Source organism: Madurella fahalii, assembly GCF_045866475.1.
Source record: "Madurella fahalii IFM 68171 DNA, scaffold_2, whole genome shotgun sequence".
In the NCBI taxonomy this organism is placed as follows: Eukaryota; Fungi; Ascomycota; class Sordariomycetes; order Sordariales; genus Madurella; species Madurella fahalii.
In genome coordinates this window covers 4,857,707-4,883,246 of record NW_027263972.1, presented here as the reverse complement: position 1 = coordinate 4,883,246, position 25,540 = coordinate 4,857,707, and the positions used below count along the sequence as shown (strand labels likewise).

Here is a 25,540-nt window from a genome sequence, read left to right as displayed (position 1 = left end):
GACGCAAATATAGCAAGTGACCGGGAGCTTAGAAGTTCTCCAGCAGTTGCCCAACTTTCCTCCGCTCATCCATCTCCACATCATCCACTTCCATTGGTCCTCCCCGCTCCGAAAACAGGCTCCCCGTGCTCGAATCCGCACTGCTCCTTCTACCGCGACCACGGGCAGCTTGGTCTTGCCCTTTCAACATACTAACCCGCCCGCCCACCCTCGCCAGAAGCATCCTCATCCTCTGCAGCTCGGCCTCGACTTCTCCGTTGCGAGTAACGAGGTTCTCTTGGACACCATCACCACCACCGCTCTCGCCATCAGCAGCAACAGCAGCAGCAGCAGCAGCAGCAGCAGCAGAACTAGAAGAAGAATCGAACGGCTCCAAAAGCGCCCTCATCCGCTGCAGACGCGCCACCCGCGCAGCGGCCTGCCGCCTCCGCTCCGCGAGGGCGTGCAGCTCCGCCGCCAGCTCGGCGTAGCGCTTCGCCTCGAGCGGGTGGGACGCCGCCTCGGAGGGTATGTCCCATTCCGGGGGGAGGGTGGCGATGACGGCCGGGTCGGCTGTGGTTTTTTGGGGGTTAGCCTGGTCTGTTCGATGACGGGGGCCCAGCAGGGGGGAGAAAATGAAACGGGAAAGGGGAAATAAGGCGGAAGGGAGGACGGTGGAGGTGTTGTTTATACCTAGGTCGGCACCCTGCGCTAACCCTTCCGCTGCCCCCTCCCCGTCGTCACTGTCGTTGCCATCTCCCTCTCTGGCGTGGCTGGTGGCGGCCTCGGCGGCGTTCCAATAGAGCTGGTCGATCTGCTCGGCTACGTGGCGCGTCGCTTGCGGCGCGTAGACGCGCCGAGAATGCTGTTGGAGGCGATGGTTGAGTTTGAAGAGGGCGTCGTCGACGGCCTTTTCGGGGAGGCTGTTGTCTTCTTGGCTCTTGTTGTTGTTGCGCCAGGCGCGGGTGGGGGTGAGGGGTTGGGAGAGGAGGCGTGTTTGGGTTGTGAGGAAGTCCTGTTTTAGGGAGACGATTGTTGGCGGTGTTGGCGCCATTCTTAAGGATGGTGGTCTATGGTGTGAATTTGAGGTGAGTTGTGATGGGATGTAAGTCGATGAGGTGGTAATGAGATGTGATGAGAAGCAGGAGGATTAAGGGTTAGGGTTGGCGTCTGAGAACTGCTTTAGCCCGTGTTGAGGTCCGCTCAGCTGCAGGCGAGCGGCGTGCCAAGGTCTTCTCCACAGTAGCTCAGTAGCAAATTGAGGTCATCCATCAGTGGAAAAGCTTGGGCTTGACCCGCAACGACAGCTGCTTGCCACTGAACCCATTGCGACAGCAATTGGACATCATCTCAACATGCGCAGGTACGAGACCACAGGAAAAAAAGGCCTTCCCGTCCTTAGCTAACGGATACGCCATCAGGACTGGCTCTGCCTAGGCCTTTCGATTTCCCACCATGCGGTCGCAGCTGACGCGCAATGTGTACCGTCGACTGCTGGCCGGCCATGGCTCGCTGCGCCCATGTCCCGCCCCGTCCGCCCGCCGCCTCGCCGCCTCGTCCTGCCCTCGCTCCCTGCCCCTCTTAGCTCGCCGGCAGCCTCGTAGGACATTTTTCGGCATCTTCCAGAAGCCTCCGCGGCAGTTAAAGGAGCCCGAGCTGGAGCCCGGCTACGACGTACTGCTCCACTTCAGGAGTTTGGAGACGGAGAATGCGCGACCACCCGCTCGGGAGGGCCTCTTGAAAGGCTGGACCATGTTTATCCGGCACAAGAAGAGATACCACAAGGTGTTGAACCCGACCCAGGCGTTCCTCGCGGTGCGACTGCTCCGCCATCTCTTGACCGAAGATTCCGAGGCCGGCGGCCACCCTGAGGATCTCAGCTTCGAAGACCTCCGGGCGGCATTAGAGATAGCAGCAAAACCGCCAAAGGGCAAGCCAGACAACCACCTCGAGCTTGCCCAGCTGGTGTACGAAGAGATCAACCGGAGGATACAAAACTTGCGCGAGCTAGGCCTCGACGAGGAGATGATCAGAGAAGCTAGCGGAGGGAAAGACCGCGGCGATTTTCAGCTGTTCCTCACAGCGCTGACGCAGTACGGCGCGTCTCTGGAGGCTTCGGAACGCTACGCCGAGTACCTGCAAAAACTACGGGAAGAAAACAAGGTGTATAAGGGGGTAAAGAGCCTTTGGACATTGGTTTTGCGCGGCCTCGCTAAAGAAGGCAGGGAGGAGGAGCTCCTTCGCGAGTACAGGAAGGCGGAAGAGGCGGGCGTCGAGTACATGCCGCCCGTTCACGAGATCATGACGGCGTTCTACGCGAGACGGGATAGGGTCGAGGAAACGAAACAATGGTTCGAGAAGCCCATTTATGCCAACTGGATGCGGAGCACCGAGTCGTACATGGAGGTGGTGAGGTTTGCGCTTCGGACCGGCGAGCAGGAATGGCTCCAGCCAATCTTTGAGCAGTTAATCAACTCGAACCCACAGAAACCCTGGTGGGACGTTGTGTTCCAGTGGGCCGTTCTGGTCTTGGACAAGGGGGTAGAGGATATCAAGCAGATGATGGCAACCATGGCGCAGCACAGTGAGGGTCAAAAGGATCTGAAACCTGACGCGACAACCATCGACGTCCTGATCCAGGCGGCCATCGAGAAGAAGAACCCGTACCTCGCCGAGAGGTTTCTCTCGTTGGGCGCCGAGCTGGGCATCGCGCCCAAGTCGACTACTTACATCCTCCAGATGGACTACCGCCTGGAGGCCAAGGACCTCAGCGGCGTGCAGGCCATCTACGATAAGCTGCTGAGGGGAGAAGTCGAGGTCCGAAACGACGAGGACCTCCCCGTCCTGAACAAGTACCTCCGTACATTATGCTCCGTTCCGGAACCTGACATTGAGCGGATTCTCGACATCACGGCCGACCTCGAGCAGCGGCACGCTACGCTAGAGCCCGAAACCGTCGTCTCGCTCTGCATGGCCTTCCTGCGCAGCGACAACCAGTACGATGTGATCGACACGCTCTCCCTGCACACGGTATCCTACAGCCTCGAGGAGCGCGCCCAGGTCCGCAAGGCCTTTGTCGAGTACTGCCTCGACAAGAAGATCAGCACGGCCCGCGTCTGGGACTGCTACTCGCTGCTCCGGCAGTTCTTCCCGGAGACGGAGCCCGAACACCGCGTCCGGCTCATGGACGCCTTCTTCGAGCGCCGCCGGCCCGACATGGCGTGCTACATCTTCGGGCACATGCGCGCGCACGGCAACCCGGCGCAGCGGCCCACGCCCGACGTCTACGTGCGCTGCCTCGAGGGGCTCGGCCGCCACCCGGACGCCGACTCGCTCCGCATGGTGCACAACATGCTCAAGATGGATACGACGGTGCAGATGGACACGCGCCTCTACAACGCGCTGATGCTGGCGTACGCGGCGTGCGAGGACCCCAGCACCGCCATCGAGTTCTGGAGGGACATCACCAACTCGGTCGAGGGCCCTTCGTACAACAGCCTGGAGATTGTGTTTTGGGCGTGCGAGCTCGAGCCGTTTGGCGACCGCACCGCCAGGCAGATCTGGCAGAAGGTGCAGAGGATGGACCTCGACGTGCCGCCGAACGTGTTTTGGGCGTACTGTGGCGCCATTGCCGGGTCGGGCCATGTCGAGGAGGTCATGAGGTTGATTCGGGGCATGGATGCGAGCGTGGGGTATCCGCCGGGGATGATGACGTGAGTTTTTTTTTTTTTTTTTTTTTTTTTTTTACCGTCTCTTTCTTTCTTTCTTTCTTTCTTTCTTCCTTCTCCGGTGGTTTATTTTACCCCTTCGTTGCAACACAATGATTGAGCTACATTGCTGACTTGGTTCTTGCAGGCTCGGGGTGACGTATAATGCCCTGCCCGGGACACAAAGAAAGAGGCACTTCGAGGAGTGGGCCAAGGCAGAATATCCCGAGATCTGGGCCCAGCTCGAGAACAAGGGCCGCAAGGAAACGGTCATGGGCACAAAGTTCAACATTGTCAGGACAATGAAGGCATAAATCTAGCATGCATACGCCGGTCCAACGTTGATCTGCTGCAAAGTTTTGTACATGTACAAAAACGGCTTGTATAAAAACAGAGGGTTCCTCGTGCCATGGGAGTACATGGGCGTCATTTGGTATATAGTACAAAATACAGGTCTGGGGTCTCGGGGGTATGGCAATTCTGCTTCCTCTTGGTGCATGTCACCCGTGCACTCCCAGACACAAAACGGGGCTCTGTCGTCACGCACGCGTCGCTCCTGTCCCCTACAGTCCCGCCCTACAACTTCGATTGCGACATGTCGGTGCTCTGGGGTGTGGTGATCATGGGCGTATTCTGGCGACTGTATCGCAGGATCTCGGGGTGCCAGTGCACGCTGGGGTGTAGCCCCATGCCGATGGCCCGTCGGATGGCCTTGGCCACCTTGCGCTGGTTGACGGGCCGCAGACCCGTCTCCTTGCTGTGCTTGATCCTTCCCATAACGGTCATGAATTCCGAGATGAATGAGAAGTTCTACGTCCGGGGTCTTGTCAGGTTTTGCCCGAATATCGTATTGTCTCGCGGGGTGTGTCAGAGGGAATGACGGTACCTTGTAGTTGTCCAGCGGGCTGATGCCCAGCAGGTCGATAATGTCCGTCTTGGGCGCCTTCGCCTGCTTCCACTTTATCATCTCCCTGGGGCTCAGGTCCTTGGGCGAGTACACGTCGCCGGTCCGCCACCGGCGCGGCATTTGCCTAATGTAATTTTCGGTTACGACGTTTGCGCGCACGTCCTTTACCGACACGCGCTCTCGGGTTTGCTCTAGCACCTGGCGGCGCTCTTCGGGTGAGAGGGGACCGCCCCGGTCGCGGTGGGTGTCGTTGAGGAGGCCCTGGAGGGCTTCGGTCGGGTTGTGACGGGTCCCTGCAACTCTCCTAACTATTGACGGCTTGGGTTTGTTGCGGCCAGGGAGCAATTTGACTGTCGGTTGCGTGTTATGTTAGATGGACGCCTTATCGGGAGCTGGTGAGGGGGACGACTGACTGGCAGCGACGGATGTCGTCGTCGAGAGAGATCTAGATTGCTGCTGGCCCAGGCCGGATTGGCACTGGCGCGCGGCCGAGGAGAGCCATTGCCTGCAGGAGGACATGGCGACTGTATGTCTGGCGGACTGTTCCGGGTTCAGCAACTCGTTCGCGGCGGTGAATCCCGGGCCGTGATGCTCGCGACGGCGTTTCGCAGGGCAGTCGGGTCCAATTGCACTTTTTGGCGGAATATTCTTTTGGCGTGGCCGGTTCCTAGTAGCCTTGGCACATGAGATGCCCGCAAGTGCTTGGCCCACTCCCTGGTGGGGCCCCTCGAGTGGCAGGCTCGGCAGGCTGCCCAGGGTTGCGGCAGGCAACTGTCCGCTCGATGTGGGGCACAGCATTTTCCTCCACCCAAAACTTCGAGAGCGACGCCGTCAAGGTCCCGGCACCTCTGCTCGCTCGCCAGATTCATCCTAGACCGAGCCGACGATGACACGGAAACTCAAGTATCACGAGCAAAAGCTCCTGAAGAAGTGCGTAGCGGCTGCTGAAGCTGGATGACGGAAGAATAAAATGAAGGCTAATTCATTCCGTGCAGGCATGACTTCATCAACTACAAACAAGATAATAATCACAGGCACCATGATGTCGCCAGGTAAAAATCCTCCATCCTGATACTTTACCTCTCCGTTGGCTAACTCGCCTCAGGCGGTATATGATTCAGAAGCCGGAGGATTATGTATTCCCTCCAAGAGCAGGCCCCCTCTTTTCACTGCGGCTGCTGACCTCTGAATAGCACAAGTACAACAGGCTATGCGGTGTAGGTGCTCTCTGCGTGAAGTAGGATAGTCCCAAAGCTGACATGGTGTCAAGTCCCTCCGGCAGTTAGCCCATCGCCTAAGTGTGCGTTGACCTGTGTTATTGAGAGGCCCAAAGGGGTCGGACTGACTATTTATAGCTACTTCCGCCCGATAACGAGGTTAGGAGGAAACATGAGACTCTTCTCCTGGACAAGCTCTATGATATGGGCGTCCTATCCGTATGTGTTTACCGCCAAGCCGTGTCCTGGTCATCGCTAACCTATCGGCAGACCAAGTCGAAGCTCTCTCAGGTCGAACACAACGTCACAGTATCTGCCTTTGCGAGACGGCGGTTACCTGTCGTCATGACACGGTATGTAATTTTGCGAGTCCTGTTGTGCCCTGATGCAGTATTTTAACGCGGCATCAGCCTCCGTATGGCGGAAACTGTCCAAGCAGCCACGAAACTAATCGAGCAAGGGCACGTCCGTGTCGGAGTCGAGGAGGTTCGGGATCCCGCTTTTCTGGTGACGCGGAGCATGGAAGACTTCGTCACCTGGACCGTGGGCAGCAAGATCAAGCAGAACATCATGAAATATCGCGACAAACTGGATGACTTCGAGCTTCTTTGATGAACGCCTTCATCTCCGACTGAGTTATGCGATGGCGGTCTATTGATAGCAAGGACTTCCACGACAGCCATGACAACCAATGCGTGCTGTGGTCAAAAGTTACGTTCCGCGGAAAGGGTTGGGGTGGGTTGGTTGCAGTGGGGATGGGCCGGCAGAGGCCCCTTGCGAGAATGCGGTCGCAGCATCCGATTTCTCAGTTGAGATGACTCCGACGGCACCGAAATCGACGGTAGCAAATGAAGCCAGGTAAATCCCCACGGGGAAGGATAGGCGGGGCAACCGGCTTGAGCGCTTGTGCGGCCAACAGACTCCCTATATAGGGTAGTGCTGCAGCGGGCGCGTATGTCCTCGAGTCGAGCAACATCGAGACGATGAAGGATTCTTAGGGCCACGGCCTAACATCGAGAGCAATGTTTCGAGCTTCTGTACGGATTGGGATACTCTGTGTTCGGTATTTCTAAGTTCAACCGCTAGCAGAGGTGCCGGTTTAGGAGAGCTACGGTCTGCCTAGGCGAGTCTTACCGTATTTCTCCAGATGCAACAGCCTTAGCAGTCTGTTCCACCCCTCCCAACGGTCAAAAATACCCCCGTTCCTACTTCGCCTTAGGGCACATGAAAACTTGACGTACCGAAAATACGACTGGCCTCGGCGGAGCCCTGACCAAGTCAGGGAGGTGTAGAGGGTAGACCCTCCTTTAATCAAAACAGTGATGACCGGGGCACGTATGATTTGGTGGGTCATAATCGAAGAACGAGGAGGCAGGGGAAGGCAGCGGCCTGGTGATGTCATCGTATTGGCCGGCAGTAGACTCGACTGACCGTGAATGACAATGTTGAGAAGACGAGACTGAGAATGCCATGTTCTTTGCCAAGTCGGCGGCTCTCGTCTGCGCATTTCCTGCCCCTGAAACCCCTACTCTGTCAGGGTTAGGGTTACGTGAGAATCACGATAAGTGCTACTTGGAGATGTTCACCAGAGATACGGAAATCGATCAGTGGTTGTTTCACAAGCCTCATTCTCGGTACGTGAAAAAGGGGTTCAGTGGGTCTTTGGAAAGCCCAGCGTTCTACACTTGCGCATTCGTCCCTGCATTTTCCGGCTAGAGTTAGATTCTGACTTACGATGGCTACCACGATACGATGTGCAAATGTTTATCAAAACAGCGGTGTACCCGAGGGCGGGGTGCCTACGCCTGCCTTTCCAGGTGTTAAAGGCAGGGGGCGCGGCGCGCAGGGTGTGTGGAGCGCGCGGGGTCCGGTCCGCGGGGCGGCTCCCGATGCCCACCGCTTCCGCTCAGGTATTACCCCAGGTTACCATAGGGCAAGCCTCAACGGGATTCCTTCGGTGATCCAAGTTCCTATTTCCGTTCCAGGGCTCGTACCATTCAAGTCATATCCCAACTCAAGCATCTAAGCGTGCTCTTTGGCCGTCTTCAACATCATCAATCCACATACTCGCCTCAGTACCCTTTCTTTCTCCCCGAGTGAACCTAACCTGCCAGTCAAACCAAACAACCACCCTGCCCCCAAAAATGGAAGCCATCGACCTCCTCAACCTAGCCCAAACAGACGTCACCCGCCCCCTCCCGCCTAGCGTCCTCCTCGCCGCCCTCCAGCAACCCCCGTTCGTCTCGCTCCCGGGGAGCTTCAACACCCGGGACCTGGGCCTCCTGCCTGGCTCCCCCATCCGCCCCGGCCTGGTCTACCGTTCGGGAGGGTTCCTCGCCCCGAACCTGCCCGCCGAAGCTCCGGCAGCCATTGTCGGGAAGCTCGGCATCAAGCGGATCTTTGACCTGCGCTCGGCAAAGGAACACGAGCGGCAGCCGGACCCGGCGATTGCCGGGGCCGAGACCGTGTGGACGCGGCCCGGGGAGGAGGATGGGGTGATCAAGGTGGAGGATTTTGTGGAGGAGGGCGGGGCGAAGGGGTATGCGGAAATGTATATGGATTTGCTGAGGGTTTATGCCGGGGCGTTCAAGGCGGTGCTGGAGTACGTGAGGGATTGCGAGGCGCAGGGGGAGAGTGGGGGGTTTATGTTTCATTGTACCGGTGAGCCGCACCTCTCTGTTTCTGGTTTGTCCCGTTACTAGGTTACAGTATACTCCCGCTTGAAGCTAACCAAGGGTTGTTGCGGTTCGGCAGCCGGACGGGACCGCACCGGCATCATGGCCGGGTTACTGCTCAGCCTGGCCGGCGCCAGCCCTGAGACGGTAGCGCTTGATTATATCCTATCGCGCATCGGGACTGAGCCGGCGAGGGAGCAGCTTATCACGCTCGTCCTGAAGGGGACGGGCGCAGAGAGCACCGAGGCCCCTGGGTTTCATAACCTGTGCAATCTGAAGATCAGCTACTGGGAGGCGTTCGTCAAGGTCGTGGAGCAAGAGCATGGCGGGTTTGAGGGCTATGTCAAAAGGACGCTGGGTTTCTCGGACGCAGATCTGGCCAAGATTAAACGGAATCTCGTGCTGGAAAATTGAGCCGGGCACGTCTCTCTCTGGTTGAGATCTGGGATATCTGCTTCCGAATGATTGAAGTCAAAGTGATAAACATGGAAAATGTTATACCAGATGTTGTAAATTCCGTCACGTTGCCCACTGCCAGGCCCGGACTGAATGGATTGCGGGGACCCCCGAGCCCGTAGCGGGCTGGCTCTGAGAGCCCCTCAATGACATCATACTTTCAAATTGGGGCATCTCCTCTGATTGGCCCTGTCCTTCAGCCCTACCGGCCACTGACGAGCTTGGCCGACAAGGGGCCAATCACTTGAGAAACTACGTATACATTGGCGCCACTGGCACAGTGACGCACTCCCCCATTTTGATCTCCAGGGTCCAAAGGGTCCCAGCATTCAGGGTCTTGCAGCAGGTTTCTTGGGATGACCGCGCCAAGGTGGTCCCGCTATTCTATATTTGTTAGCAAGATATTCATCATGAGAGACGATGAGCCGTTTGCTTTCCAGTTGATGTCATGGGTGCGTGTCGCTGGGGCACAACCAATTTGTGTATATAAGTAGTTCTAGTCTCCCTCCAAACCGTCGATATGATCAGCATAAGTGCGTTGCTACAATCGAATCACAGAGAATCTACCATCCAATACTCCAAATTCAACAAACAATTACCAACATGCGTCGCCACAACATCCTCCCAGTAACAACCACCACCGCCCCTCGTCGACGGGGAGGTCTCTTCTCCCGCCGTCGCCACGCTCCGGTCAAAGTCACCCATCACCATACCACCACTACTACTACCGCAGCCCCCCGCCGGCGGGGAGGTCTCTTCTCGCATCATCGCCGCCGCGCGCCAGTAACAGTCGCCCCGCGCCATCATAAGCGGCACGTTTCCATCGGCGACAAGATTAGCGGGGCCCTGCTTAGGCTCAAGGGCACTCTGACTGGCCGCCCAGGGCAAAAGGTATCGTACTGCACCTCATCTTCCCGTTGGTAGAGGACGTACCTGACTGACTCTTACCGAAAAGGCTGCCGGAACTCGTCGCATGCATGGCACCGACGGACGAGTAACTCATCGTCGTCGGCGTTTTATCTAAGTGCCGATCAAAGAGGGTGGAAGAGGGAAGAAAGAAAGTTGAGGCATGATAGAAGTGTATAGTTACTAGTCGAGATACCCCAGAATACCATACAAATACAGGTCCAAGTCAAATCACGTGCGAGGAAAGGGACGAGCAGTTCCGAACAACATCCAGGCGGATATTTGGGTGACTTAGATCTGAAATCAGCGCTCTGCGCGAGCTGGTCGAATTATTTGTGGGAAGTATAACGGCAGCCCACGCCCAATTCAGTAATTCATCGCCTCATGCTTGTCATATCCGGCCGAATGCCCTTAACCGCCGCGATAAGTCCCAAAGCATCAACTGCCAGCCCGGCCAAAAAAAATCAACGTAGGGTATCTCTCCACCCTTCGCTCCAGAGATACGGACATACTGGAGGAGAACTGTCTAGAGTCGAACTTAGATAAAGCGATAAATGCACCGCGATCTGTCCCCTCCTAAGAAACTGTGCCCCGCCATTTATTCGCGTTCCTTGCGCCTCGGGGCAGGGAGCACAGGGACAACCGCGAGTGCTGCAGATCTGGCCTCGTGAGCAATGCTCCTGAGAACTGTGACATCGCCGTATCCGAGTGCAAAAAGCGTGATATTAAGGTTATGATAGTAGAAGAGGTGTAAGTGAGGATATGGGTATCATCATACAGGATCCAACAAAACCAGGGATCTCGTGAAACCTTGGAGCCGAAATGGGGAGGTAAGGTCTCAGTATACCTCTTGGTAACCGAGGGACGAGCGGCTATACGAGGATGACATGTGTGGCTCGTTGGCGTCGATGCAGCTTGCAAAGCCATTAGTAATAACCCGGTCCTCGGTCAAAGAACGGGAGACGCGAGCCTGTCTGTCGCCGTGAGGGGAACCTATCGCCGCATCCGGTGCCGTGACCGGACCGGGTGAAAGTCTATCCATCTCGTCGTGCTTCGCCGCTGGCCCAAGGGGAATTTCGGGGAAGTGTGTGCGGAAATCCCTCATCAAGATTTCCAGGTCGTGCTTGGCAGGAGAAGGGTGTTTCTTTCGGTACGCACTGTCCATAACAGGGACATAAGAAAACACGGGATCCAGCTTCAGGTGGCAGCTGCGAACAGACTCTCGCTTATCGAGAGCATCCGCGAAAGGGCTGGTTTGCCGCCTCGCCAAGCAGTTTCTGAAGAAGTTCTCATAGTTAGAACTGTTACCGGGCACCTTGGACTGGTGGTTCCCGCCGACTTGGACCTGGGGCTGTCTCATAGGGCTCACATCCGCAATTCCGGGATGAGCCCGCTTCCCTCGAGGAGTGGATGACGCGATCGGAGGTGAAGGCAGCAGCGAATCAACGCTGCTGCGCAGGATCCTCTCGGATTCGAAGGGATCATGGTCTAGCGGCTTAATCAGTGAGCCTTCCGCTGAGTTGGACCTGAGTCGATTTTCGAACTCGGTTAGCGGCTGCGCCGCCTGTGATGGTCCGGTGAAGGGGTCTTCGACTGGCTTGTTTCCTGGAAACGACATAGCGCGCCAGGGAAGCCGAGCGAGCTGGTCTGTGTCGCCGAGCACTCTGTGGATCTTATCCCTGTTTACGTTCATGCTCTCGTTGCGGCGAAGTTCGGTTTCGGGAATATGTGCTGCTTGTTCCGGCAGATAGAGAGGCGGTAGGAATGGGTTTCTATGGCCGGGGAGATCAGGAAGGTTCGGACCATGGTATACCGACGAATGCCTGGCAGCATTCTTGGAATGCGTACGGCCGGTGAGAGCATTAGACACCTTCTTGAATAATCCATTGTGTCGTACGAGTTGGGAGACTCTCGATGTGGTGCTACTCAACGGAATCGTCGCTGTTTCGGCCCTTGGCTTCAGTGCCTTGGTAGCGGCTAGCATGGTATTGATCTTTTCGTTAACCCCGGCATCAACGATACCAGGATTGTGCGAACAGACTTCGAGATGCTTCGTGGCTTTGGCAAGCGGCATGGAAGTGGAGGTTGACAACCTGGTCGGATTCATACCGAGAGGATGGAGAAGCCGGGTTTGCGACCTTGGGAGCCGTCTGTTCGAGCCAGCGCCATTGCAACGCGGTGGCGATCTCTGTTGACGCCCTACAGAGCCCCTGCCCTTACGTCTGGAGGGCCTTCTCGGCAGTTTTGGCGACGGCCTCTCGACGGGGACTGGCTGCTGGCGAAGTTTGCGCGAAACGACTGGTGTCTCGGTAAACTGATCAAGTGCTGCTTCTTCATCGGCAATCTCGGGGTATGAAAGGGTATCGGGCCTAGGTGTTTTGAAACTAGCCTCGACACCGACTCCGGATAGGATTGCTGTCGCACTGGCGGGTTTACCGCTAGCCATATCCTCTATGCTGGGGTGGTGTTTGGTTGGGTTCTGCATGGCTGGCTGAGGCTGGAGGTCGCAAGGGACAAGCCGAATCGTGGGCCCGCGTTGCGGAGGTGCAGGTGGTGGTACTGAAGAAAGAACACCGGCGGTCAGCTGGGTTGGCTTTCATAATGTTGCGACGTGGGTGACGCTGAGTGGAGTGGAACGAAGCAGAAGCAGGTGCCATCGAGACAACCGGTACCTAGAATCGGCCGATCGTCGACATCAACGCAGAATTACTTACCAGCTTCGGCGGATTGATTTTGGGGGTGCGGTTTCTCCTCGAGGTGCCGGCTCACAAGCGAAGAGAAGAACCCTTTCTTCTTGGTGGCGCAAGTCATCGTGGTGGAAGTCATTGCCGCCGACGCGGGAGAGGTACCCGGGTCTAAGTGCAGCTGGGTGATTCCGTGTCGACGAACCGAGCAACGGCTAGCTATTAAAGCTAACTGGCGAAGGTCGGGCTTGTGGCCGACTTAGCTGCGGTCGATGAAAATAACTGAACGGGTAAGGGCATCTGGTGCAGGCAGCGTCCAGATTAAGCCTCGTGGATGGGGGTTACGGGGCGGCGACTCATACACTTGGAGCTCATGACACCCGGCGAATCCACGAAGAGATCCTACGTTGACTGCCGACGATTGCCGGATTGTAGGCGTAGAGTGTGGACTTGCTCAAGGTAAACACGGCCAATTTCTTGGTCTTCTCTCTGCAGTGATGTCCATCCGATGCCAACCATTCTCCTCTGTCTGCCAAAAATCTGAGGCGAGATAGGTAGCGAGGCAGCCTGTAACGATAGTTTCATGGTAGCATAGAAGAAACCATTGGAGAAGGAGCGACGCGAGATGGGCCCCTAGCACTTGAGGACGCGACTGCAGCACAAGGAGGGCAGGAGCAAACCTGAAAGGGGACGCTGATGACGAAAAGCTGGGAGAACGGGATGTGCACCATTAGAAGTTTAATTTAACCTACGCAAAGCGAAACTTGAGACGGAATGTGCTGTGGAAGGATGCGTCATGCTATACTTCTTTTTACTGAGGTTCATGTCGTTTGCCAGCTCAAGAATAGATAACCCAGGAGGATGGTGCTTGGCCGGAAACAAGGGTTCCATGACGAGAGTGGAAAGCATTGTGGACAGCTGTGGACACGGAGCCACCACCAACCCATGGGCGCTTGACTTAGTAACAATGTGCTCTTTCTAACGTGTGAATCAACTTCTGATTTAGAATGAAAGACATCTGAAAGGCGTCCTTGTAACATGATGCGATAAGCGGTTGTGTAACATGTGTGCTGAGTGGTAGTATATGCTGGGATAAAACAGGGGCACTTCCATCGTGATACTCTGGAAGTTGTGTAGGGTGCTACAAAATGGTCACTCTGTGGTGTACAAAGTTGGGTTGTCAAGTCCCAGAACCAGACTTCGTACTTGGGCAAGAGAGCAGCTATTGATGCCAAGAACGGCTGGTGTTGATGAAAACCCAGAGAGAGCCTTATGTCAGCATATGGCCCACACTGACTTTGAAATCTCGCCATCCTGATTGGCGAATGGCCCACTTGGCAAGCAAAAAGTAGAATCACCCCGCAGAGTTCCGAGGCGCCGGCCGGTTCGGTGCCACCTGTTCGGCTTCCGAACCCTTTGCGTCGCGCCAATGATTTCCGGAGGCGAATTTCTCTCATATATAGCCAGATTGGGTTTCTGCCTTTAGTCTTCCGGATGCTCCGCTGCTCTCCCATCAAGGTAGCATCAGCCTGAACTGTGTCGAACGCGAGAAGAGAGGCGGAGTCATCAGAGACGTGGCAGGAAAACTCGTCATCCTCGTCGCATCATCCACGGGACGGCTAACTCAACGGTTTGTTGCCAACGGCGGAGACAATTGACGCAGTTGTCGCTAACCTTGACTCTATCTACAGACGACATTTTGGTGACCTCCGATCACGACTGTCTCATTTGCGATTGCCGTTCATTCACGACGAACGGGCCGGTTGGAAATCTTAGATTCTACGCGCTATCGCTGCCACACCCTACTCAACGTAGCCAGGCAGAATGTCGTTCTCGAGCCTCGTTCAAGACTTGTCCCTTCGTGACTCTGGCGTTGCGCGGAGGCGCGGCGATGCCTCAGTATCTACGGTAGACGACCGCGCGTCGCACATCTCCAGGGCAATGTCGTACACGAGCACGGCTGCCACGAGCGTTAGCATCTCGGGCGACATCTCCAGCCAGCTCCATGCCGGCTATTGCCACCCCCTTGCAAGATCATGGCAAGCCGAGCGGCAACTCACCAAGGTGGGCAATCCCCGGCAGACAACTTTCAGAACCAAGCTGACAGGTTCTCCTAGTCGATGCTCATCTACCCTCTGTTCATCTCGGACCAGGATGATGAGGAAGTCCTCATTCCTTCGCTGCCCAACCAATACCGCCGCGGCATCAACAAGCTGGTCCCTTTCCTCGAACCGCTTGTCCGCAAGGGGCTTCGCTCCGTCATTCTCTTTGGTGTCCCGGTGAGACCCGGCACCAAAGATGCGCTAGGAACCGCCGCCGACGATCCGGAAGGCCCCGTCATCCGTAGTATCCGACTCCTCCGGCAAAGATTTCCCCACCTCTACATTGTCGTCGATGTCTGCCTCTGCGAGTACACGTCGCACGGCCATTGCGGCATTCTCCGCGACGATGGCAGCCTCAACAACCAGCTGTCGGTCGACCGGATCTCGGATGTCGCCATCTCGTACGCTCGCGCCGGCGCTCACTGCGTCGCGCCATCAGACATGAACGACGGGCGGATCCGCGCCATCAAACTCAAGCTGATCGAGGAGGGGATCGTCCACAGCGTCACCCTGATGTCGTATGCCGCCAAATTCTCGGGCTGCCTGTACGGCCCGTTCCGCGATGCCGCCGGATCGGCGCCCGCGTTTGGCGACCGGCGGTGTTACCAGCTACCGCCTGGCGGACGGGGCCTGGCGCGCCGTGCTATTGTCCGCGACATCAACGAGGGCGCCGACATTATCATGGTCAAGCCGGCAAGCCAGTACCTGGACGTTATCAGCGATGCCAAGGAACTCGGCAAGGACCTGCCCATTGCCGCATACCAAGTCAGCGGGGAGTTTGCCATGATCCACGCGGCCGCCAAGGCTGGTGTCTTTGACCTGAAGGCCATGGCATTCGAGAGCACCGAAGGCATTCTTAGAGCAGGCGCCACCATCATCATCAGCTACTTTACCCCAGAATTCCTGGATTGGCTGTCTAATTGACAAATTCAAGCCTAGCACGGTGTTGGAGGCGTTTTCGGGAGCATCTGGAGTTAAGGGCGAAGTTGGGTCTGGGCATGACAGTTTAGAAATACCTATCTTTTTTTTTTTTTTTTTTTTTTTTTCGCCGTAATGTTACATTTCTATAGACAGTTTTACTCGGTAAAGCACGCTGCTCGAGATCGATAGTGATCTCGATGCGCCCCCCTGCCTCCTGGAAACGTACAGCGATTAGTGTGTGCGGCGTTCCATGGCAACGTGAAAGCTCTAAAAGCTTGTGGCACACACGGTAAGCATCTTAGTGAGCACCCATGGTGGGATTGGTTGACGGACTCCAGAGGCGCCCAAACAAGGCAAGGCCCGAGATCAGCAGCTCGAATCAGGGGGCGGTGTTTCGGAACAGGGATCGGGATGATAAGACGGGTCGCAGTGAGATGAACATCATTTTTTGAGCGTTCTAGAAGCCAATCACAACCTTGGCTGTTCCTGCTTCTAGTGTAGTGTACTGCAACGTCAGGTCAATGTCGGCCGCCCAGTCTGCCCAAAGCTGCATTCGCACTGCGCCTCCATCGCTTACATTATAGAGCACACCCTAGATACAGTTCGATACGTGTTGGTTTATTGGCGCAGTTCCAACAACAGCATCCTTCTCCCAATCGAGAACCTCACAGCTTGTCCGCCAACAAAGCAGTTTCAACGCCAAGGAAAGTGAAAATCTAAGTAGACACTGAGAAGCCGAATAGCTTTTTTTGCTGTTTTTCTCTTTTTCTTCTTTCTTTCTTTTCTTTTTTTCTTTTTTTTGGGTAGAAATTTGGTAGAGATTTGGGTAGCCTGGGGTTCTCTCGGTCTCGAGCTAGCAAAACCAACATGGGTCCGAGTATAAGCGAACTACATAAGAGGATCTCAACTACATGGTGGGACCTGAACGGGGATTCGCTGACTGATCCAGCCAGGCGGTTCTCTTCGGCCAGATGGATGGCCGATAAGGAGAAACATGGAGAGTAGCAGAGCGGGAGATGGGTGTTTGGGACTACCGATGATTCGGGTAGAGATTGTCGCCACCCGTCCGGCGATCTTCCCACGGGCCAACAACTTGTTTTCTGTGCGTTGGCCCGCTGCCTCTGTTATGCGTAAAGCATTGAGGCAAGGTGCTTCAGGGAGTCCCTAGTAACCTTGACAAGGCTTGTTAACAGGCCACACCCCATGGCGCTTGTTTTGGCGCTAGGCTCCATGTGATTCGGACTCTCCCTGTAGGTGCTTTTTCTCTACCACAAATTCTTCCCTTTCCTCTTTCGGTCTCAAGTCGCTCTTTTCTCCATTCTCGAACCGGCCGGCCCCTGAACTGCCATCTCTCCTTCTGAAAAGTATACTGCTTGTCTGGACGCCGTTCTCTCTAACTGTGACAGGCTCTTGAACAGAAACTAAGATGCCAATCACTCGATACCCGTGTCTTTAGGTTTACTTTCTTAGACGGGTTTGGTGCTCGAGGCCCCCTTCCTCATCGTCACCTTGTTCAGAAAGGGGTTTATCTCCCTCTCGTTTCTGCTGGGCACTCCGAATTGCGACCCGACCACATTCGCTTCGCTCTGTGTAGACAATGGACAGCCACACGCCAATACATGCCTCGAAATATGAGGAAAAGATGACGCTCTTGGACGAGAAGGGCCTGGCGGATATCGAAGGTGACGCTGGGCGAGCAGACCTCTTCAGCAGAACCAGGCAATGGACGTCCCACGCCCGATCTATCCCGCATAACCTCCGCTCCATCCTCCTCCGAACAGGCTTCTTCCTCCTCCCGAGCTTCATCCAACCCTACGTCTCCCGCGACCCCCGATCGCGCGCCACCGCGGCTTCCCGCCACCTCAGCCCGACAGCCTACCTCGACGGCATGCGCGGCCTGGCCGCCCTCTTCGTCTACTTCTGCCACTACTCGTACACGTCGTACATCATCGCGCCCGGGTACGGCTATGTCAACGAGGAGAAGAACATCCACCACTACTACTTCCTCTCCCTTCCCTTCATCCGCCTCTTCTACTCGGGCCCGCCCATGGTCTGCCTGTTCTTCGTCATCTCGGGCTACGCGCTCAGCCTCAAGCCGCTCAAGCTGATGCACGCCTCGTCCCGGAGGTGGGACGCCTTCGCGGCGACCATGTCGTCCTTCACGTTCCGGCGCGCCATTCGGCTCTTCCTGCCGCCCGCCATCTCGACCCTCCTGATCGTGCTGCTGCTGCGCCTGGGCCTGTACGAGTGGACGCGCGACCTGGCCAACGACAAGGCGTACCACCGCAACGTGCACGAGCCGCACCACCACCGGCTGGACACGACGTACGAGCAGCTCGCCGAGTGGGCGTCGCACATGTTCAAGTTCGTGCACGTGTGGGACTGGGCGCCCAATGGCGGGAGCACCGGCATGGACGTGCACCTGTGGACGATCCCCGTCGAGTTCCGCGCCTCCATGTCGCTGTTCCTCGTGCTGATCGGCACGGCTCGGCTCCGGACGGCGTGGCGCTTCCTGGTGGTGCTGGTGTGCATGGCCTTCTCGTACCGGAGCCAGCGGTGGGAGATGGCGCTGTTCCTGGCGGGCATGGCGCTGGCCGAGATGGACATCATCCGCGGCGCGCACGAGGCGGGCGGCAACAAGGCGCTGCCGGTTGCTTCGTCTCCCGGTTCGCCGTCGGGCAGCCGATCGACGTCCCCCTCGCCGCTGGCCAAGAACTGGTCCGTGGCCAGGGCGAAGCGCGCCGCGTGGATCGTCCTCAGCATCATCGGCCTCTACCTCATGTCGCAGCCCGACAACGACGCCAAGGACACCCCCGGGTGGGTGTACCTCACGAGCCTGATCCCCGAGTGGTGGTCCGACCAGCACCGGTACTGGCAGAGCATTGGCGCCGTGCTGTTCATGCTCGCTGTCGGGCGGCTGCCCGGCTGGCAGCGCGTCTTCAACACGGGCGTGGTGCAGTACTTTGGCAAGATCAGCTATGCCATCTACCTGATGCACGGGCCGGCGATGCACACCGTCGGGTATGCCATCGAGCGGTGGGCGTGGGGCATTACTGGCCTCGAGGGGAAGGCTTACGATTGGGGGTTCGTGCTGGCGGCCGTGTTTGTGGTGCCGTCTGTGATTTGGGTGTCGGACGTGTTTTGGCGGGCGGTGGATGCGCCGGTTGTGCGGTTTGCGAAATGGTTTGAGGCGAAGTGTAATATATCCGAGTAGAGTCGGGGGTTTCCTTTTGTCTTTGTGTGGGAGGGGGATTCTCTGCTATGGGGAGCGTTTCCACTGCATTTCCCGGTGATTTGCGTTACATATGCCTTTTTACTGCTTACATGCTCCATCTAGAGTTCGATTCGGTGGGGAACATAGCAGCGGAGGTTGGTCATGGACGATTTTGTAGATTTTGTATATTCTTACACCTGTCGTCTTAAATGTATATACTCTGCAAAGCGACCCCGAATGATGACCGCCTTCAATTCTGTACCCTGTTATACGGCGCAGTCTACACAGAACCATTTATTTCCCCCCCCCCAAGAGTGGCACTGTTCAAACCCGATTATGCTAAGTATGAACAGCACACATACTTTTACAACGACCCCGACAGCCGACGCCAAACGTAACAAGACCCTCCATACACAACCCCCAAATCATTTAATAGCCCCTTCAACTTTGAGTTATTCCTCTTCGGGACGGGGCATACCTCTCGGCTAACACCTCCTGCACACTCTTCTTCATCCTCTCCTCCCGTCTTGCACCGTCATACCTCTCCTGCAGCGCCTGCTCAATCTCGGACACATGCAGGAGCTTGGCATCCATCTTTGTCTCCGCCTTCTCCTCAGCCAAATAGACAGCCGCCTTCGCCCTGCTGACTAGATCGTGCGCCTTCTCCACGCCCCTGGAGACAACTTCTTTGGCCTCGTCCCTGACGGTGTGCGCCGCCTCTACCGCTCTGGTCTGTACATTGTGGAGGGCGTCGGCGGCCCTGCGGGACGGAGCCGGAGCTGGCACCGAAGCCGGCGGGGGAGCGTGGACAGGCGGTGCTCTCTCTGCTAGTGATGGGGCCGAGGCGGGGGCCGAGGTGGGGACGGAATCCGCCTCCACTACCACCGTCTCAACCCGGACCGGCTCGCGCGACAGCTTGATGCCTAGCAGCCCGGCGATCGAGTCCTCTGCGTCCTCACGCACGGCCGCCCAGTCCTTCGTCTGCGCCCAGTGTACCGCCGACGAGATCTCGGCGTTCCAGCGAGACTTGGCGGTTTCGAGGAACGAGGCATCGCCTTGCCGCCGGCCGCTGTATTGCTCGAGGCTCGGGCGCGGGCGGTAGGTGCCGTCGGGCGATACTGTGCTGGCATTGCGGCGGCGTTGGGATGGGGGGATGGAGGGGTCCAGCGGGATGATGGAGTCGATGACGAAGGTCTGAGAGCGGAGGGTCGAGGATTGCGACTGGCGATTACGCTTGTGTGTGAGGAGGGCGAGGTAGGTCAGAGAGAGCGTGAGGGTTACGCCGCCCGTCTGGTTTGCGACAAAGGATTAGTTGGTTTGTTGGAGAATTGGGGCAAAGGGGGTTGCGGCGTACAAGACCGGCGACGAAACCCATGGTAGCGGCGTTGGATATGCGCTATTTCGGTCGATGGATTGGAGCGGTCGCATACAGTCAATTGGCCTGGCAGAGCTGCAATTTTCTTCCTGTAAATAAGGGGAAAAGCTTAGGTGGCCTAGTGGCGCACCGTTGTCTGGAATTTGGCGCACCGTGATCGGTGACGTAGATTGGTTTTCGGGAGATCGAGGTTAGCCAAAGTTCTCCCGGGCCTGGAACCCAGGGCAGTGGCACGGACCCTTCTGGGCCCGATGCGTGCTGCTGGCGGCCGCGGTGACACGGCCCAAAAAAAAAAAATTCAGGAGCTCCGTGCTCAGCCGCCGTATCAACGCCCGGACCGACGACAACTTGAACCTTCGGCGGCAAACCCCCCCTCCCCCGGAGCTCCATTGTAAACCGCACCCAATTCCCCAATACACATAACCCACCATGGCCGGCGGCGCAGTAAAATACCGCCATCTCAGTCGTGACTCTGCGCATCGCCAAGCCCTCCTCCGCAACCTGGTCACCTCCCTCATCCGCGACGAATCCATCCATACGACATGGCCCAAGGCGAAGGAAGCGCAGCGCCTAGCAGAGAAGCTCATCACTTTTGCAAAGAAGGCCAATGAGACGTCGCGGCGGAAAGCTCAGGGTATTCTCTATGTCAGTCCCTCCGCCCTTCGGGTCCCAACCCGCGCTTTATCAAACTGACCAACAACCTCTTCAAAACAGACACCTCACGAATTAATGCCCAAACTCTTTGGCGAGATCCGCGAGCGGTACCTGAACCGGCCTGGCGGCTACACGCGCGTACTGCGGACAGAGCCCAAGGACAGCTATGACCAGGCCCCGAGCGCCATTCTGGAGCTGGTCGACGGCCCCAAGGATATGCGGTTCGCCATGACGGCGGCGGCTGTGGCGCGCGACCGGAAGTTGGGCAAGAGCCACACCGACGTAACGCGAAAGAACATTTCCAAGGTGACGCGGTACCGGCAGGAGGGCCGGGAGGAGTTTGAGAAGCTGGTCAACAAGATTGAGGATATGAGCCTGTAGGCGGGTTCTGGGTATGGTGTGTGTTGGAGGGTATGAAGGTACATGTACATCAAGAAATGTAATATATGGGAGCATGGTCATCATTGTGCTTTAACGCCGGCGTTGGGAGGGGGTGGGGAAGGAAACGTTGTATCAATCTATCGAAGGAACGAACCGTTGCAAGATGCAACAGCAACCAAAGGAGTTGCCTAGACAAAATCAAAGGTATCCCCCTGCTCGTGAATCATCTTGCCCACCCTTGGCGTTCCCACGACGCGCTCCAGCTTCATCACATCATACTTTGAAAAGGCGACCCGGACCGTCCCCTGGCCGTGCTCCAGCAGCAGCGCCTGCTCGCTCTTCTGCAGGTAACCCCCCGCAATCTCCTGGTAGAACAGCGGATTGTCCGGCAAGCCATACATCACGACCCGTTTAACGCCCTTGATCTGGTACCGCCGGAAGTGGTGCGCGCGCTCCGTGTACAGGAGCACCTTGTGCCGGCCGGTCAGGAAATGGGACCTCGCCCGCGACGCCTCGGGCACATCGGCGTACTCGGAGATGGTCCCGAATGTGACGCTCTCGACGGCCGAGTTGTTGGCAAAGTAGTTGCGCACGCGGACAAAGTCGAGGTACGACGGGATGAAGATGAGCGTCCCGCCGGCGTCCTTGGCCCCGCGCTTGGTCAGCATCGGCACGATGGCCTTGGTGAAGTAGGCGAACCGCGCGTCCGGGTCGTCGGCGACCGACTTAGCCTCGAAGCGGCTGAAGGTTTGGCGCGCCTTGACGCCCAGGTACTGGATCACGCCGGAGCACTCGTGCTGCAGGCGCGCCTTGCCGGCCCAGTTGTGGCAGTGCGCGCGGAGGAGCTCGGCCAGCTCGGGCGTGTTGAAGGCGCTGAAGACGACCGTCTGGCGGAAGCATTTGGCTTGGTCGTCGAGGTACCAGCTGCGGACGCGGCTAAAGTCGCAGCCGTGTGCGTCCTTGGGCTGCAGATTGAGGTGCTCGAAGATGAATTCGACGTGCTCCCAGTTTTGCATCAGGAGGGCGTCGGCTTGGTCGACGACGACGAGCTCGATGGAACTGAGGAAGTCAAAGTCAAGCTTCTTTTCTTCCTCCGATCCGATTGCCATGCGCAGGCCCAACGGGCTGGCAAAGATAATGTCCGAGTTGTAAAACTGGGAAAAGTATTTGATCGTCTTGCGCGTGAACTTCATGCCCAGCCGGAACATGTCGTCGTCGTTGCCCGCAAAAAGGTCTCGAAAATCCTCGGGCTTGTCATTAGAGAACTTGGATTGCTTGTCAATGTATCCGTCCTCGAACCGCTTCCTATTTTCTTGCTGGTCCGGCTCGCAGATGGAAACAATCATGTCTACCATCTTGACGCACGACTGCCTTGTCGGGAGAATCATCAACACTTTAGGCCGCGTGAAGCCCTGATCTCTGAGTTCCAGGTCTTCGTTGCCCTCTGTCCTGGCTAGCCTGGCATTGTTTTTGACTACTCGGTCACGCGTCCTAGAACGTGTCAGCCACTCAGTCATGGGCGTACCGCTCAGGTTACGCACTTGTAGATGTGGTTAAGAGCATGGAGACAGGCGATCCGTCTGATGCTCTGGGACGCAGCGACTGTGCGGTTACAGTACAGGAGATCCTGATAGTTGAAAAGCAGCGGTGCTATTGTCCGCTGGACGTCATTAAAGCTGGAGTGCTTGGCGGCCATGGCCTCGTGCAGTCGCTTTTTGAGCTTGAGATCAGAGATCCCCGACACGGCGGCCGGTAATGATTTTATCTCGGAATCTCCAGTCTTTGGAGTATTCAGATAAATCCTCGTAGACTTGGCTGCGATACGTTCCATATCCCATCTTCCCTCCTGGATGGACTTTAATCTCGGCTGCAGCACGTCCTCCTTAGGGTCGGCAAAGTGCACTTCGAATGGGTCGGAACTATCCAGGTCGTCATCCTCGTCAAACAAGTCCTCTGGGGGGGCATCTGCCGGATCCTCTTCGGGCTCTTCGACCAGGTCGACATCCCGGTCCTCGTCCTCGTCTGGGTCCCGTTTCTCATCTTCAACGGGCTCCGTTGGCGCCTTCTGCTTAGATGGCTCAGAATCCGCGGCGGGGTTGTGGTCGAGTTTCCGCCGCTTCGCCTTGTGAGGAGCGCTCTCAGTGAGACTGCGCATGAGACTCAAATACGGTTGGGCAGCTGGCTTGGTCTCCTCGTCATTGTCCTCCGAATCAACGTCTACGAGATCGGATTCATCTGAGACATCCTCCGCCTCGCTCTCAGTTTCGCTGTGAATGTCAGCGGTATGCTCGGGAAGAAAATGATGCAAATTGACTGCATACTCCTCTTTTGAAGCCAACCGTGCGTTATCAAATCGAGCACTGCGTGGTTGCCGAGCCACGGCCTTCCCTCGTCCTCTCCCTCCCCCTCTCCCTCCCCCTCTTCCCCTCGAACCACCACGGAACCCTGCACGGCCGCCAGGCGCCATGGTACCAGCGTTTAGAGATATACTATCTTAATTTGGAAGCAGGTTCGGCCTTGGAATGGTTACAGGACGAAAAGTCAATCACCCGCTCTAGAATAAAAAAAAAGTTCATGAATTCGAATCGTCAGCCTTGCCGTCTGGCAAGCCACTCAGGACCCCGGTCATCCTCAATCATGACCCAAACGCTGTTTGCAGCCTTGCACGCCACTTTCTTATCGGCGGGCTTATCTTAGCGCGCACAACCCAGTCCCGCATCTCGCTGCAAAACCAAAATTCGAGGTCCAACTTCGGGACGAAGTCTGAAAGAAAAGGACGGGTCCGGTTTGCTTGTGACGACTCTCCCCGACCCGCGCGACCCGCTCACCTCCCTAGTTGCCTCCCCATTAGCCGCCGCCAATTTTTTGTGACTTGGGGGAATACACCACGCCCGCATAGCAGACCAGATATTCAACCAACATGGCTGTCGAACAGGATCAGTTCGTCCACCTTGCTCGGCCGCTTGCGCCCACTCTCCTGGGTTTCGGCGCCGGCAATGCCCCGCTTACCGTCAACGTCCAGCCTCAAGTATGCCCGCCCACCAACCCCTCGCACCCCAATGCGACGCCAACGTCGCCAGGCCTCATAAGAAAGACTTTTTGCTGCATGCGTACGCTCATTGGGAGAAAAAAAGGAAGAAGATATTAACAATACCCCTCCTTTCGTAGGCTGTTTTCTCTGTCATCGACCATGCCGTCCGCCGAGATATCCGCGACACACAGTCAACGAGGGTGATCGGCGCCCTCGTCGGCACACGCAGCGAAGATGGCAGTGAGGCTGAGGTGCGGAGCACCTTTGCCATCCCGCACACTGAGAACGAGGATCAGGTCGAGGTCGACGTCGAGTATCAGAAGAACATGCTCGCCCTGACGCTCAAGGCCTCGCCGCGCGAGACACTGCTCGGGTGGTACACGACCTCGCACGAGCTCAACAGCTTCTCCGCCCTCATCCAGAACTTCTTCGCCTCCCCCGAAACAGGCACCTTCCCGCACCCGGCCGTGCACCTGACCATCTCGACAGAGCCCGGCGCCTCGATCGAGACCAAGACATACATCTCGGCTCCCGTCGCCGTGTCCCCCGACCGCGCCGCCGAGTCCTGCCTCTTCATCGAGGTCCCGCACAAGCTCCTCTTCAGCGACGCCGAGCGCGCCGCGCTGGGCGCCGTCACGGCGGCGGCCGAGACCGAGACCCGCTCCGCCCCCGTCGTCAGCGACATTGAGAACCTCGCGCAGGCGCTCGAGAGCGTCTCGGACCTGCTCGAGCGCGTCTCGGGCTTCGTCGGCGAGGTGCTCGACGAGGAGCGCGACGGCAGCCACGCGCTGGGGCAGTACCTCATGAATGCGCTCTCGCTTGCGCCCAAGGTGTCCAACACGCAGATCGAACACGACTTCAACAACCACATCCAGGACGTCCTCATGGTCTCGTACCTGGCCAACACGATCCGCACCCAGATCGACCTCGCCCAGCGGCTCGCCACGGCCCCGCTCGTGGGCGGTGACAAGGAGGGCGGCGACAAGGGCAAGGACGGCGGCGGTGAGGACGGCGGCAAGCAGGAGGGTGGTCGGCCCGGCGGCGGGCGAGGCGGCAAGCGGGGTGGCCGGGGCGGTGGACGGGGCGGCGGTCAGCAGAGGGAACCTAGGGAGCCAAGAGAAAACGGCGAGTAGAGGAGCAGAAAAAGTGAGGGAAAAAAAAAAAAAAAAAGAGTGACGAAAGAAGAATAACTGTTCCGTCACCCAAACAATTATCCCAACCCCATCTTATCCGTCTCGGCGCAGTCTTCTTTACATGTTTCAGCTCGAGGGTTTTATTTCTATGCATAGAAGAAGGGTCGTTGGGAGCAGAAACGAAAAGAGATGTTTCAC

General features: G+C 57.2%; 12 protein-coding genes across 12 annotated transcripts; 7 read left to right on the top strand and 5 right to left on the bottom strand.

The window, feature by feature from the left end:
• Window positions 1-28: 28 nt before the first annotated feature.
• On the bottom strand, window positions 29-1,033 carry MFIFM68171_04180 (uncharacterized protein; the record flags this gene model as incomplete). The annotated part of the gene is made up of 2 exons (XM_071059600.1): window positions 29-552; window positions 673-1,033. The coding sequence occupies 2 exons, from the start codon at window positions 1,031-1,033 to the stop codon at window positions 29-31; spliced, it is 885 nt and encodes a 294-aa protein (XP_070915701.1).
• Window positions 1,034-1,434: 401 nt separating this feature from the next.
• MFIFM68171_04179 (Complex I intermediate-associated protein 84, mitochondrial) lies at window positions 1,435-4,000 on the top strand (the record flags this gene model as incomplete). The annotated part of the gene is made up of 2 exons (XM_071059599.1): window positions 1,435-3,692; window positions 3,835-4,000. 2 exons carry the CDS (start codon window positions 1,435-1,437, stop codon window positions 3,998-4,000), a joined length of 2,424 nt encoding a protein of 807 aa, XP_070915700.1.
• A 262-nt stretch (window positions 4,001-4,262) lies between these two features.
• MFIFM68171_04178 (mitochondrial 37S ribosomal protein bS18m) lies at window positions 4,263-5,112 on the bottom strand (the record flags this gene model as incomplete). The annotated part of the gene is made up of 3 exons (XM_071059598.1): window positions 4,263-4,496; window positions 4,573-4,943; window positions 5,007-5,112. 3 exons carry the CDS (start codon window positions 5,110-5,112, stop codon window positions 4,263-4,265), a joined length of 711 nt encoding a protein of 236 aa, XP_070915699.1.
• A 367-nt stretch (window positions 5,113-5,479) lies between these two features.
• imp3 (U3 small nucleolar ribonucleoprotein imp3) lies at window positions 5,480-6,422 on the top strand (the record flags this gene model as incomplete). Its single annotated transcript, XM_071059597.1, has 8 exons — window positions 5,480-5,523; window positions 5,589-5,645; window positions 5,699-5,729; window positions 5,787-5,810; window positions 5,864-5,893; window positions 5,949-6,029; window positions 6,081-6,163; window positions 6,221-6,422. 8 exons carry the CDS (start codon window positions 5,480-5,482, stop codon window positions 6,420-6,422), a joined length of 552 nt encoding a protein of 183 aa, XP_070915698.1.
• Window positions 6,423-7,954: 1,532 nt separating this feature from the next.
• On the top strand, window positions 7,955-8,899 carry MFIFM68171_04176 (Tyrosine specific protein phosphatases domain-containing protein; the record flags this gene model as incomplete). The annotated part of the gene is made up of 2 exons (XM_071059596.1): window positions 7,955-8,471; window positions 8,565-8,899. The coding sequence occupies 2 exons, from the start codon at window positions 7,955-7,957 to the stop codon at window positions 8,897-8,899; spliced, it is 852 nt and encodes a 283-aa protein (XP_070915697.1).
• A 1,786-nt stretch (window positions 8,900-10,685) lies between these two features.
• On the bottom strand, window positions 10,686-12,332 carry MFIFM68171_04175 (uncharacterized protein; the record flags this gene model as incomplete). The annotated part of the gene is made up of 1 exon (XM_071059595.1): window positions 10,686-12,332. One exon carries the CDS (start codon window positions 12,330-12,332, stop codon window positions 10,686-10,688), a length of 1,647 nt encoding a protein of 548 aa, XP_070915696.1.
• Window positions 12,333-14,355: 2,023 nt separating this feature from the next.
• On the top strand, window positions 14,356-15,557 carry HEM2 (Aminolevulinate dehydratase; the record flags this gene model as incomplete). The annotated part of the gene is made up of 2 exons (XM_071059594.1): window positions 14,356-14,595; window positions 14,649-15,557. 2 exons carry the CDS (start codon window positions 14,356-14,358, stop codon window positions 15,555-15,557), a joined length of 1,149 nt encoding a protein of 382 aa, XP_070915695.1.
• Window positions 15,558-17,151: 1,594 nt separating this feature from the next.
• On the top strand, window positions 17,152-18,768 carry MFIFM68171_04173 (uncharacterized protein; the record flags this gene model as incomplete). Its single annotated transcript, XM_071059593.1, has 1 exon — window positions 17,152-18,768. The coding sequence occupies one exon, from the start codon at window positions 17,152-17,154 to the stop codon at window positions 18,766-18,768; it is 1,617 nt and encodes a 538-aa protein (XP_070915694.1).
• Window positions 18,769-19,209: 441 nt separating this feature from the next.
• Window positions 19,210-20,143, bottom strand: MFIFM68171_04172 (MICOS complex subunit MIC12; the record flags this gene model as incomplete). Its single annotated transcript, XM_071059592.1, has 2 exons — window positions 19,210-20,058; window positions 20,123-20,143. 2 exons carry the CDS (start codon window positions 20,141-20,143, stop codon window positions 19,210-19,212), a joined length of 870 nt encoding a protein of 289 aa, XP_070915693.1.
• A 429-nt stretch (window positions 20,144-20,572) lies between these two features.
• Window positions 20,573-21,178, top strand: mrpl8 (mitochondrial 54S ribosomal protein bL17m; the record flags this gene model as incomplete). The annotated part of the gene is made up of 2 exons (XM_071059591.1): window positions 20,573-20,788; window positions 20,858-21,178. 2 exons carry the CDS (start codon window positions 20,573-20,575, stop codon window positions 21,176-21,178), a joined length of 537 nt encoding a protein of 178 aa, XP_070915692.1.
• Window positions 21,179-21,366: 188 nt separating this feature from the next.
• Window positions 21,367-23,645, bottom strand: UTP25 (rRNA-binding ribosome biosynthesis protein utp25; the record flags this gene model as incomplete). The annotated part of the gene is made up of 4 exons (XM_071059590.1): window positions 21,367-22,669; window positions 22,720-23,445; window positions 23,500-23,538; window positions 23,623-23,645. The coding sequence occupies 4 exons, from the start codon at window positions 23,643-23,645 to the stop codon at window positions 21,367-21,369; spliced, it is 2,091 nt and encodes a 696-aa protein (XP_070915691.1).
• Window positions 23,646-24,098: 453 nt separating this feature from the next.
• Window positions 24,099-25,342, top strand: MFIFM68171_04169 (uncharacterized protein; the record flags this gene model as incomplete). Its single annotated transcript, XM_071059589.1, has 2 exons — window positions 24,099-24,206; window positions 24,347-25,342. 2 exons carry the CDS (start codon window positions 24,099-24,101, stop codon window positions 25,340-25,342), a joined length of 1,104 nt encoding a protein of 367 aa, XP_070915690.1.
• Window positions 25,343-25,540: the final 198 nt, after the last annotated feature.